The 12,882-nt window shown below is 33.3% G+C and overlaps 1 protein-coding gene across 12 annotated transcripts in view; it reads left to right on the top strand.

Annotated features, from left to right (window-relative positions):
- Positions 1–12,882, top strand: part of ABLIM1 (actin binding LIM protein 1) — a 297,172-nt gene that overhangs the window by 266,720 nt on the left and 17,570 nt on the right. For 7 of the 12 annotated variants that reach the window (XM_051981492.1, XM_051981481.1, XM_051981480.1 and 4 more), the window contains 3 exons: positions 5,674–5,778; positions 7,947–7,994; positions 10,694–10,840. In XM_051981492.1, coding sequence (XP_051837452.1) covers positions 5,674–5,778; positions 7,947–7,994; positions 10,694–10,840 — 300 coding nt within the window. The remainder of the gene's footprint in view (positions 1–5,673; positions 5,779–7,946; positions 7,995–10,693; positions 10,841–12,882) is intronic. The other 5 variants (XM_051981486.1, XM_051981489.1, XM_051981491.1 and 2 more) reach the window with 4 other exon arrangements.

Genomic DNA, 12,882 nt, shown 5'->3' with positions numbered 1-12,882 from the left:
TTTGGGGAATTATCTTAGTTTAAAGTGGAAGAGATGAGTATTTTAGAAGTGTTGAGGGACAGGCAGTGAAAATTTAGCTTTTCTATCAAGCCAAAATAAGATTATCCTTTTAGACACACAAGTTCCATCATCCCTGATGCATGTCTGGCATAGGGGTTCCCCAAAGTACACTAAGCAAAAATCTATTGCATGAATAATAAAGCTGAATAGCTCAATATAAGATTCACTGTTTGTTCTTACTCACCTATCCCCTTCCAATTTTCCCCCAAAATTCCATTTCATTCCTGGGTATATTTGATTTCTTCTCTCCTGAACTTCTTTTCAGCTTCATTTTACATTGGTATGTTCCACTGAAGCCATTCAGTCATTATGCATGGCCCAAAGGTTTGAAAGGGAACCTGTTTTCACTTTGGTTTTGATAGTTGTGCACAGTTTGATGGGTTTCTCTTTCCCATGAAAATATTGCAACAACCACTATTTTCCATAAACTTGAAGCATGTAAGAAGATTGTGGAATGAATCAAATAAAGTTACGTCTAACAGAGCCATATATTAAGTTTCTTCAGCCTGTCTTGGAATAATTTTCTTTGTTATATCACAAAAATGATACTGAAAGGAGTTAGTTATTCCTTTTTTTAGAGATTTAGTTAAACACCTGGCAGTCTTAGAACTCCTTAAAGAAATTTTACAAGCTCCCAATGTTTTATGAGACTCAGGAGCATATTAGCAAGGGCATCACATTTGAAAATTATAACTAGGAAATTCATAGGGCAAAGATTTAGAGTCCAAAAGCTGAGCACTGCTTCAGGCTTCTCTCACCAGATGCCTCTCACTATGGGAAAGTAAATAAATACTCAATTTTCTGCCATAAAACTGAGGTGGTAGAACCAATAAAGGAAAGAAATGGGGGATAAAACATTTCAAAAATTATTGTCTACAGAGTGACTTACTTACTGAAGGGTGAATCAGGTTGATTTCCCAAACCATAGTTTGAATGTCAGATGTCCTATAGCTTAAGAGCTTTAAAAAACCCTCCATAGCTTGATCCAGATAAATGACAATGATCACCTCCATCATTAAAAAAGAAAAGATGTAAAGGTTTTTTCTCCCCTTCTCTCTCTAAATGTAAAGGGCTACTGTTGTGTGGTAAAGAATTAGAAATAAAGAACTGAGATAAATTATGTTTGTATACCCTTGTTAACTAATTCTTAGCTTTGTTAGTTAAGCTCCATAACAATTTAGGGTCACCAGATTACAAATGTATTTATTTACATACACACTCCTGAATGTGAGGAACAAGTTATTTTAATAGTCAAATAACTATAATGCTATTTATAGTAACTATAACTATAACTATAAATAGCATTACTATATTTGAATTTATATCTCTCCTGAGGATTGGTGATATTGAGTTATAAACATGATTAAATTTCTTAAGGGAAAGATTGTTTATCTTAGAAAGGGGACTGTCAACTTCATAGAAATGACTTGGAGAGTTCATTTACTTTTATATTCTTCATGTAGGATGTCAGCTTTTTTAATTACACCTTTTTAGTACAATTACACCATTGTCTTATTTTCTTTTATCCCCTTTAACTTATCCATTTCTCAGACTTCTGCCAGCCTCAACTTTCTGGTGCAGTTAAGAGTTTAGGAGACCTAGATAATAATATTATTCTGCATTTACTTTATATATAGTACTTTAAAGTTTGCAGAGTGATTGAGTGCTTTATCTCTTTGGTTCATCATAACAATCCTGGGATACAAGTGCCATTATTATCTTCATTTTTACCAAAGAAGAAACTGAGATTAGAAGAGATTAAGCTATTTTCCCAGAATCACATAACTAGTAAGAGCCTGAGATCATAGTCAAATTCTAATCTTGACTCCAAATCTAGAGCCCTCTCCACAGTGCTATCCTGCCTTTTACCATACTTTGATTTATCCTGTTTTCTCTGGGCTTCATTTTCCTTAGCTCTCTAAGATTCTTTCCCACTCTGAGATTCTATTGAAAGCATATGTAATTTGTTCAGTACTTAATTGTCTGATTTCTATTGGTAACCAAAGTCAGCTCAGGGCTAACTGTGAAAATAGAAAGTGATCTCCACAATTTCCCTGAGTCATGCTCTTATCCCCTTTCAGGATCCTCAAATCTACTCTGCCCCCCCTTCCCTATATCAATGCCATCTTTCAAGAAGCTTCTGACATCAATAAATATCATCTTACAAATGAATATGTGCATCTAGTGCCATGAAAACCGTTGTTAAATAAATCTCTGTTAAAAGACTGGAGGCAGGCATATGGAGGAATGATTTTGAGAAGATAGACTTTCATTCCCCTCCTCTTAAGTGTTAGAATGGTTACCTTCTTCACCTGTGTGATATTAGCCCTCTTGGCACCTTCTACTCTGCCTTAGGTTACAATCAGAGAGCAGGAAAACAATGATCCCCCAGATAGGAGATATGAAGGAAAAAGAATGTGAATTCTAGTCACAAATTTTTTGGAGGATTAAAAAGTCATGTGGGAAGCTTTGGCAAACTTTTGAAATACTTCTTTGATAGATTGAGGTATGTTTGTGTTTTGAGTAAGGAACCATTCTAGAGACTGGGAGGTCCCATTGCCTGTGAAGTATTTCCAAGGAAGATTAATTAACTGGTTCATTCAGTAATGAACTAGTCAATTGTTTCAACGGTATTCTATTGGATTCTAATTAACTTTTGTAGGAATTCCAATATTTCATTTCTCTGAGATCCTTAAATCGTGCTAGGGAAATGATTATTCCATGCATTCTAAATATAAGAGAAGACTCAATGAATTTTTTCATGTTTTGCTGTATGTTTGAATATTCTTTCTTTTTTAGATATAGTTGTGATATTGATCAATAATGACCAAAGCTCAATAAACATTTATTGAACACCTACTATATGCCAGGCACTTTTCTAAATATTTTATGATAGAATTCATTAGAAGGAGCCTTGGTATAAATCATAGAGAGCTGACCTTAGAGTCTGGAAAACCTAGATTCAAGTTCTATTTCTAACACATGCTTGTTTTGTGAACCTGGCCAAGAAACTGACCAATCATATCAGTGTTCTAGGTTACTTTCTAGTATTCTAGCTTGCAGAACAATTTTTTTTTTGTTTTTTAGCACTTTATTTTTTTAACTTTAATATTTTATTTTTCCAAATACATGCAAAGATAGTTTTCAGTATTCACTTTGCAAAATCTTGTGTTCCATATTTTTCTTTCTCCCTCCCCACCTCCTCAAGACAGTAAGCAATCCAATGTATGTTAAACATGCGCAGTTCTTCCAAACATATTTCCATATTTGTCATACTATACAAGAAAAATCAGATCAAAAGGGGAAAAACCCAAGCAAACAAACGACAACAACAAAAATGTGAAAATATTATGTTTTGATCCACATTCAATTTCCATAGTTCTTTCTTTGGATGTGGATGGCTCTTTACATCACAACTCTATTGGAATTTGCTAACCAGTTATTGAGCTATATGGGTAAGAATTTCTTCTCTGTGAATTCACTATCCCAATGAAGTCACAGAGTCCAGAAATAAGTGAAATTCTCCTTTTCCAAATCTCATTTTGGTCTTGTGTTTGAATTAAATTAATAACAATGCATACTTTTTCCTGAAGGCCACAGCCCCTGGCCATATCTTGAAGTAGTAAGGTATTTGCATTGGAAAGTCAGAAGATGTAGTTTCAAAACCTGTCTTAGTTGCTTATCTGTGTGACTCTCAGTCACTTAATCACCTTCTGGACTGGTTTTCTGTATCTGTAAAATGAAGGCATTGGACCCTATGAATTCCAAATTCCACAGTGGGAAGAGCCAAAATACTGCTGCCAAGTAAAAACCTATAACTGACTGACCAAGATGAATTCTTTGAGAAGAAAATTTCTAGGCTTTTTTTCCCCAAGAATTGCCCAAGAATTTTTATTTCTAATTGTCTAGTTTCCCTATAAAGAATATCCAGTGTTTTCAGCTCGTGGTAAAACATTCTTTGAATGGGAAACTATTGGTTCAGAGATGTTGAATATATACTACAGTGAATAAGCTATAGAAAGAGACAATAATTCCACTGATGGGTATTTTCTCTCTTAAAACCTTTAATTAAAAGAGCTGAAAAGAATTTAGGAGATATTCACTCAACTCAAAAATGACTATTCCATTGATTAAGCAGAATATGAATTAATCATTTCATTTAAAGTATTTCTTCCTTATAAGGATGTAAAACCAACCTATATCTATCTTAAATTTTATTAAGTTCATGCTAAGTTTTCATCTCAGTTTATCTGATGACAAAACTGAGCTAATTTTCATATGGTAAAGTGTTTGGATATGATAGAAGTTTATTCACTGTTGGCTTTCTAAAGAAGAATAACAGTTTTTATAACATTTCTTAACTCTTAGCTGATTATAACCTAATTTACGAAACAGTAAATTAGCCTTTATAAAATTTTGGGAGCTTGGTATCGTACTATGGACTTGTCAAATGCAACTTCAGTTGCATACCCAAGTTTAAGAAATATCATGTCTTAAGAGCTATATTTGGAAATTCAAACCTCACCTTTGTAATAACATACTGTTTATTTTATGAGTCTGTTTTCATTTTCTAAAATTACATACTCAAAATAAACATTTAGTTTTCTTTCTAGTAAACTATAGTTTTTAAGCAATACAATTTGAAATCAGGCAGCATAATGTAAAGAATTTGCTTGCAACACTAACATTTTGCAAATATGTGTGTATTTAGATATATATATGATTTTTAAATGTTACTGAAATAATGACAGACTTCAATACCCTCTAATGCCTTTTCCTCATTTAAATTTCAGCCAATAGAAATAAAAGTAATATAAAGGTTACAATGAAAAGAAAGGAGTGCACTAGAACCCTCCAATTTAGATTACAAGCTCATTTTAGACACCTAAAGAGATTCTCCTGAACTTACATTGTCAAAAGTTATTAAATCAGTTAAGTTTTTCTGCCTCCCATGAATGGTGATCATAGTGGAATCTTAACTTTTCAAGAGAGAGGTATAAGGGAGGAGAAGGTATAGATATCAAAAATTGAATTCCACATTGCCCTTTCAAAGTTAGAAAACAAAAGAATCATAGTACAAGGATCATATTGCCTTGGTTAGGGGAAGGACTGGGTAACCACATGGGTTTTCTACCAGACCTAGCCTTCAGTTTAGACAAACATGCTCTGATTGCCAGCATCTGCCTACATGCTTGGGAAATGGTTGTATTTGAGTTTGCAAAGCCAGTACTTTATATGCTTGAACTGTTATAATCTTGATTCTAAATCATGAACAAGAAACTTCCCATTTCTCTTTCTTATATTGACCATCTAACCAGTATGCTGCTTGCTTCCAGCATCCAATCGCATGCCATCGGAATGAAGCATCTTGTTGCCAGCTGCCTTTAACTCAGTTTTCCCTTGAACATGAATCTCCCTTTCTCAGAATACTAAACTTAAAATCACCTGTGCTAGCAAAATTGATAACTTATTTGGTTTTCTTTCCTTTTTTTTTCCTCTTCAGTTTATCTCCTTTCAGTTTGTTGTTTTGAATTTTTATTATGCTTGCTTTCCCTTTCCCCTTTTGTCACTCTCCCTTCTCTCATTTTGTTTTCTCCATTCTTCTCATTGGAGGCAATGAGCCATCCAGCGGCCGGAACTCCCCTCTCCCTTATCGGCCAGACAGCCGCCCTCTAACTCCAACTTACGCTCAGGCCCCTAAACATTTCCATGTTCCAGGTAGGAGCTGACACTGTATGTGTCTTGGTGTCCCGTCACAGTGTAGAATGTAGCCTGTAAAACCTTTGTCTCGTCTCCATTACCTCACGCTCTTTTATTGGGATGCATACAGTTGACATGCCCTTTATTGTAGGTTCTGTCCTTAGAACAGTTTTATACATAAAATATAGGGTGTTGATAAAAGACTCTTTGGGGTTTTGCTTTTTATTTGGGAATTTTTATGATTGCTTATTGGGAGGGGGTGATACTGAAGTTATAGTTGTGGTGACTCAAAAGGAAAATAACTTTTCATGTTATATATTAATTATTCCTACATATTAGTTCATGATATGGTTTGGTACACATTACAAGTGAAGCTTTCTTGCTATCATCAATGTTGAACTTTATACCTTCAGAGATCTTGTTTTTTATATTTCAAAGCAATTCCTTCTTTGTTTCCGTTGTAAGAATATTCCCACAGACTTTTAATTTCCTGTCCTACAGATGTGACACTGGATAAATTGATTGTTCCTTTCATGAAATAAAATTAATTGTTTATGGCAGTATGACTGCATAGTAGCCCACCAAGAAGCCTTCCCTTTCAGACCTAGGGCTAGAGGCTTTGAATTTATTTGTTATTTGTAAGCATTCACTGAATCTACAGATGGTTGTTTGCTTGCAAGAGGTAGGAAAAGAAGTCAGTGTTTTGTAGGAAAATAAAATTCATTCTCTTAATGGTAGAATTGGCTCAGCCCTCTAAGGGGTACAGAATCAACCAGAGTTTGCCAGCCATAGTTATCATAGAGTTCAAGCTATGGTATGCATTAATTGTCAATAAAGATTAAATTCTCCATCTTATCACATTTTTGACCTCCTCTGTTTACTTGAAAATTCTTTTAATAAGTTAAACATTATTTTAATCTTAGTTAACAATTAGTTGGCAAACTAATAGGTTTTTTTTCTATTTAAGCCAAGAATTTGCTGTAAAACTCAGGGTTACTGGATTTAGAATCAGAGGACCTGAATTTGAATCTTACCTGTCTACAACGTAGGTGATTTTTAGCGAGTCATTTTCCTTCTCTGGGCCTGTTTTTCTCATGAATAAAATGAAAGCATTGGATTACATCTCTAAGGTTTCCTCTTACTCTAAATTCTATGATGCCTCAAAATATCTCTAAGGTTTGGTTTGTTCTGTGGCTTTATATTGAGGCATCAATGACATAATAATAGAGAATTGGTCTCAGAGTCAGGTGGCCTGAATTTAAAGCCCAACTGAACTATATTGACTCTGACCTTTGGCAAATAATTTAACTTCTCTGTGACCCCTGCAATTCTCTAAGATCATAACTTATTGAATAGTTTGCCATCTACATTGCTGAAAGATCTTTCCTAGACAAAATGGTTCAAGTTTAGAACTGTCTTCTGTAGTTATAAATTTAAGTTAACTTTGAGAATAAATTTATATTTGTAACTTTTAGTCCCTTAATGCTCCATGACGATTTAATTCTTTAAGATTTGAGGAGAAAATATATCTGATTTTTTTCAGATGTATTTATTGCTAGTAGAAAGGTCTTAATTAGCACTAAGTGGGTACTGTCCCATACAAATTAAGATTAGATTAAGCATCCCATGAAAACATCTGATTGTTTGGTTTTTTTTTAGAGTAGAAAACATTTTCTGTGATTTTTAATTTCTTTTCATTGCTTCACACTCAGTTCAACTCGTTGATTTAAAGATAAATTGGACACCGGTATATACCGGAAGCTCAATTTTCAGACAGCGGCAATTTGAGGGTGTTTTTTAACCTTCAAAATAGTTCTGTCTTTCACACCATCAAAACATCTCTGTTTTCATTTTTCTCATTTTTTTATCACACTCTTAATGAAATATATATATATATATATATATATATTAGTACATATATATAAATTAAGTGGCTTACCTCTTGGTTACATCAGCATATTTATTGTAAGATGTATTACAAAGAATTCCATGTCACATGTCTGATAATTCACTCATTTTTGTGTTTTTCCTTCAAATAAACTAACTCTTTGTAATACAAAAGTCAACTTTCTGGTCTTTTTTTGTTCAAGACTCTTCATACTGGCTTAACATTTGGTTTATTTTTTTCTTATCCCATAACTGAACTAGTCTCCGTACTCACACATCTTTGCTTTTTCATTCCACAGATCAAGGGATCAACATATACCGAAAACCTCCCATCTACAAACAACATGGTAAACCTGCTTTCCTCCTCATAACTCTTAAATACACAAACTCATAACTTTGCTGTTCACTGAAGTACTTATCCAAGACTTTTAACAAAATTACAGCATCCAATAGAAGGGGTTTCCAGACATATATAGAATAATTCAAAGATGCAGTACTTAATTATGATCCCTAAAGGTATAAATTTTATGCATATGCCATAGAAAGTTCATTTTCTACAGGAAATGAATTTATTATGGTAAGATTGTATTATAGAAGTACTCAATTGAACCTAGATCACAAAGTCTTGCTAAACTGGATTTAGCAGCCAAAAGAACAAAACCAAAACCAATTTTCTTTCTCTTTGTGGTAAAGATAAGAGTTTTATTATATGATTTATATTGCATGTAGACTTCCTAACTATAGTAATTGCTTAGAAAGCATAGATAACCCCAAAAACTTTGAACAGCAGGAACCTAGTTAGACCAACAAAACAAATGAAAGTAAATGAGACAAAGTCTCTTTGGTTAAACCAAAGTCAGTTTATTGCTCAGTTACCCAGTTCCTTTAGCATCTCTCTTGGAACCTAGTTAGCATTGGAGTTTATGTGAATTGGTAGAAAGTGCTGGTCTTGAAACCCTGGGTAGGGTTCTGATCCCAACTTGGCTCCTTACCAGTTGTATGATCTTGAACATCTTCATCTCTCTAGATCTCAATTTCCTCATCTATTAAAAAAAAAAAAAAGAAATTAATTGGACTAGATGACTAGCCCAGCCTAATCTTTAATTCTTAGCTTTAAGATTGTGGAATTCTTTGGTTACAAAGTAGAGAAATAAATTGACCAACTACTACCTGATGCATAATAAACATAAACTTTTACTAAAATGGTTTTCTTCCTTTTGATAAGAAATTAATATTTTTATGAAGGAATGTCATCATTCTATGTAAATTGTGTTTTCTTCCATAATCATTGGATCTCTTAAAAGTCTATCATCTTCATGTCTTTATAGACAGATAGAAAACAAAGGCTTCCTTCAGCGGTGTGCTTGATTTATTGGGAGTGTTTAATATTTATATATACATATTTATTTATTTAAGTGTGTGTGTGTGTGTGTGTGTGTATATATATATATATATATATATATATCCAAGTTGTACCTGGAAACTTGAAAACTGTCTTTAGAATAAATTGTCAGATAAACATCACAACTCAAAATAAAAAATATGGTTTAAAATGTTCAAGAAAAAAATGACATCAAAGTTTGAGGGGAAAAGCAAAAAAAAAAAAATTTCAAATGACTTGAGGTTCTTTCAGTTTGTTCTTTTTTTAAGTTTTACATAATATGCTTGCATTTTAAGTTTCTTAACATTATTTTTGTTTGTTTTTTATGGTTTTAATGTGTCTTCCCACCCTCTCATTAACTTGTGAATGTTTAACTACTGATTTCACCAAATCTAATCCGTAAGTACTGTTTGAAGTCATGTTTTTGTTTCCCTAAAAAACAATTTCCCCAAAATTTGGGATATCAGTTTATATATTCTTGCATATAGTATTCTCTCTCCTTGTATTTAAATCAAAACACAAATCACACAATTTAAATTTAAGAAGTTTAGATAATATTATATTATTTACAACAAAGAAATAGTGTTGGTACTTTTCTATTAAAATGACTTCTGAAGACATTATCTCTAACTTGATGTAGATTAATCAAGAATAATATGGTTTGCCAGAAATGATACTTACTAGGAATCCAGAGAGTTGTTTCCTACAATTGGATTGGCTCTGTCATTCATTAGATTTTGAATCACTTAATCTCTTAATTTGTTAATTTGTTTGCTCATATGAGCAAATGAGAAAGTAGATTGGATTAGATGATCTTCCAGGTTCCTTTCTTATTCTAAAATACTGTTACTTGAAAAGCATATTTTTAGAACAAATTCGTATTGCACTAGGTCCAATTTATCTATCAACACTTTAGTAAAGACAGAGCTGAGGTAGGGCATCCTGAAATTACTTAGTTTTATAATTTATGCCCTTTTGATTTCTGATTTGTAACATGCACTTATAGTTAGATCTAACTCTTGCTTACAGCCAAGTATAATATGGAGAAAAGAAATATGAGTATAATAATTATATCCACTTTGACCTTCATTCATTTAAAAGCAAATGGCTCATTTGTAAGTGCCAAACTTAGAATGAAAATGGTTAATAGATATGACAGGCACATATTACATTGCTAAATACAATTTCCTACAAATACAACTGATTTCCTACAAATACAAACTGAGGTTTTTTCCCCTCCCCTTGCTTAAAAAAGCAAGTTCCATAAATATAACAATTTAAAATGAATGCAACATTACTAATCCATTTTTAGTTTCTTATCCAAGACTCCAAAACAAACAAGCATGCTGATAAATTCTCATTGAGTCAAAAGTCTGCTTGATGTGTCACCCTTAGCTCCTTTTTTCACTAATCCTTCTAACATGAAACTGTTCTAAATAAATGTAAGGTGAGACCAAGCCCTTGAATTTGATATTGAATATAGGAAAAATTAATCTAGTTGACTCTGGTTACCTCTGAGTAGCAATGGAAATACAACTTATGCTAATGGTGATTGGATTCCTTTGGAGTTAAAATGCTGACCAGGGGACCAGGGACTCCAATGCTGGGAGATTATACCACAAGTGCTTTAAATCAATAGCTAAGTTCCCCCTGGTTACCCTCTAGATCCAGCTGCCCTGGCAGCACAGAGCAAGTCTTCAGAGGATATCATCAAGTCCTCCAAGTTCCCAGCAGCTCATGCTCCAGATCCCAACGAGATACCAAAGATTGAGACGGACCACTGGCCAGGTCCCCCCTCACTTGCTGCCGTAGGTATGCAAATGAAGTAACTAAGTCAAATGGACACGGTTCTAAGGGTGCTAGTAATTCATAGTAATGTGTGAAAAAAAGTTTAACATGTTGGAAAAATTTGTGAGGAAAATGCCAAAAAAAAAAAAAAAAAAAAAAAAGACAGAAGTAGAAACTAATATGATACTAATTTAGATGTAAAGTATTTGAAATTTCTCTATCTATATGTAATCTATTCCAGCTCTGAATTTGGTAGGAAGATTATCCACATTGGATCCTATCTAAGGAGTTTCTTATTGAAACTACTAGAAAGATTTCATTATAGCATTATCTCATCTATGACATAGCCCCAGAAAATAATATGCATTGTTATTGCATATAATTCTTGCTTAGAAAAATTGGTTGAGCCCTTTAATACATTACTTATTCCTACATAAATTATCTCCTGGTGTTTTGCTTTTTTCAGTAGCCTTCTCTTTTAACAACCAGGACCATCATCTTAGCACCTGGAATAGACCCTTTTCTGCAGTACAATGAAAGAATATGACACAGTTCATTGATGTTCAGGAAGCATCCCAATACAAGTGATGTTGATTGCATGTCTTTACCTGCATCATTGTCACCAATTCCATACTTTTTCATCTGTGAGGTCACCTTTTAGCTGTTTCATTCATTGTATTTGAATTTAGTCAAAATATGTTTGTATATGTACCTTTGTGTTTACACAGTTGGCTTAATAAGGTGTTAACAAACTGAAAGGCCTGGTATTCAGAATTGGGGTGTCAGCTATGGTAATGTTGACTTTTTTCTTTCCAAATTTCTGCAGTCATCCATTGCACGGTGTTGTGTTTGGAGAAAAAATGTGGTTTCAAATCCTTCTTCAGATGCTAGCTTTGTGACCCTGAACATATCACTATAAGCCTGTTTTCTGATCTGTAAAATATAGATAATAGTAGCATCTATTTCATAGGGTTATGATGAGGTTGAAATAAAATAATACAGGTAAAACTTTGCAAACTTTAAAACAGCACTTAAATGTGTTATTATCATCATCATCATTCAAAACTTTTCATCATCCATTATAAAGGTATCTCATTTTCATTGTATTCTTTTTTCCTTTTATTATCCTTTTAAAAGATTGTGAATTGATTGTTATTTAAATGTGTCAGAATGATTGAGGAGACAACATGGCTCAGTGAAGAATGCACTCAGGACCTGAGTTCATATCCCTTCTCTGTTATTAACTTTTCTATGATCTGGACCAGTCACCAAACTTCTTTGGCTTCAGTTTCCATGATCATAAGAAATTTGAACTACATGATCTTTGAGATCCCTTCCAATCATAGCTGTATGAGTCTTTAATGGAAACTAAGCCTATTTGGCCTATTCATTATTTCTATAGATCCATTATTTTATCACTTCAGATTCTTCCCAACACAGGGCAAAATTTGCCTTTCCAACTTATTTGAAAGTCTTCAAAAGATGTAATAGACAAAAAACTATAATACCCAGAGGCCAACATTCTGATGATGATGTTTGAGGTTAGACTAATCCATAGAAAAAAGACCTATTCTATAATATAGCTTTCCTATTCAATATCCATACAATTTCTAGATCCTCCAGAATTTGTGGTCTTCTCATCTGGCCTTGCAGAATCCAGTATCATCCTTAGTGAGGCTAAGAAAAAAAAACAAAAATAAACATTCCTTTTATTGTTGTCCAAAAATGTCCTGTAAAATTGAGTTGAGACAATGTAATGAGAATAAGTTTTATGTAATGTCTGTATTGTGAGTGTATACATTCAGGAAGAGAGAAGTATTCCAGACTAGTATTTTTTTTTTCAGCTAAATTCCTTAAGCAGTACTTGAATCCCAAATACAGAGATCAAATATTGGGTTATGGTATTTGATGATATGGATTCCTAAACAGAAACTTCCTATTGTTGACTTAGTGTGGCTGCTTAGAACCTTTAGACAAGAAGAACAAAGCAGATTTCAATCATTTAAATCATTTGATGGGAGATACTATTTTTCTGGTATAGTGGCTTATACTCACATAGCAAATTG

The sequence above is a fragment of the Antechinus flavipes genome, chromosome 2 (assembly GCF_016432865.1).
Source record: "Antechinus flavipes isolate AdamAnt ecotype Samford, QLD, Australia chromosome 2, AdamAnt_v2, whole genome shotgun sequence".
In the NCBI taxonomy this organism is placed as follows: Eukaryota; Metazoa; Chordata; class Mammalia; order Dasyuromorphia; family Dasyuridae; genus Antechinus; species Antechinus flavipes.
Note: the sequence above shows the minus strand (reverse complement) of the source record. Positions and strands in the feature narration are given on the sequence as shown.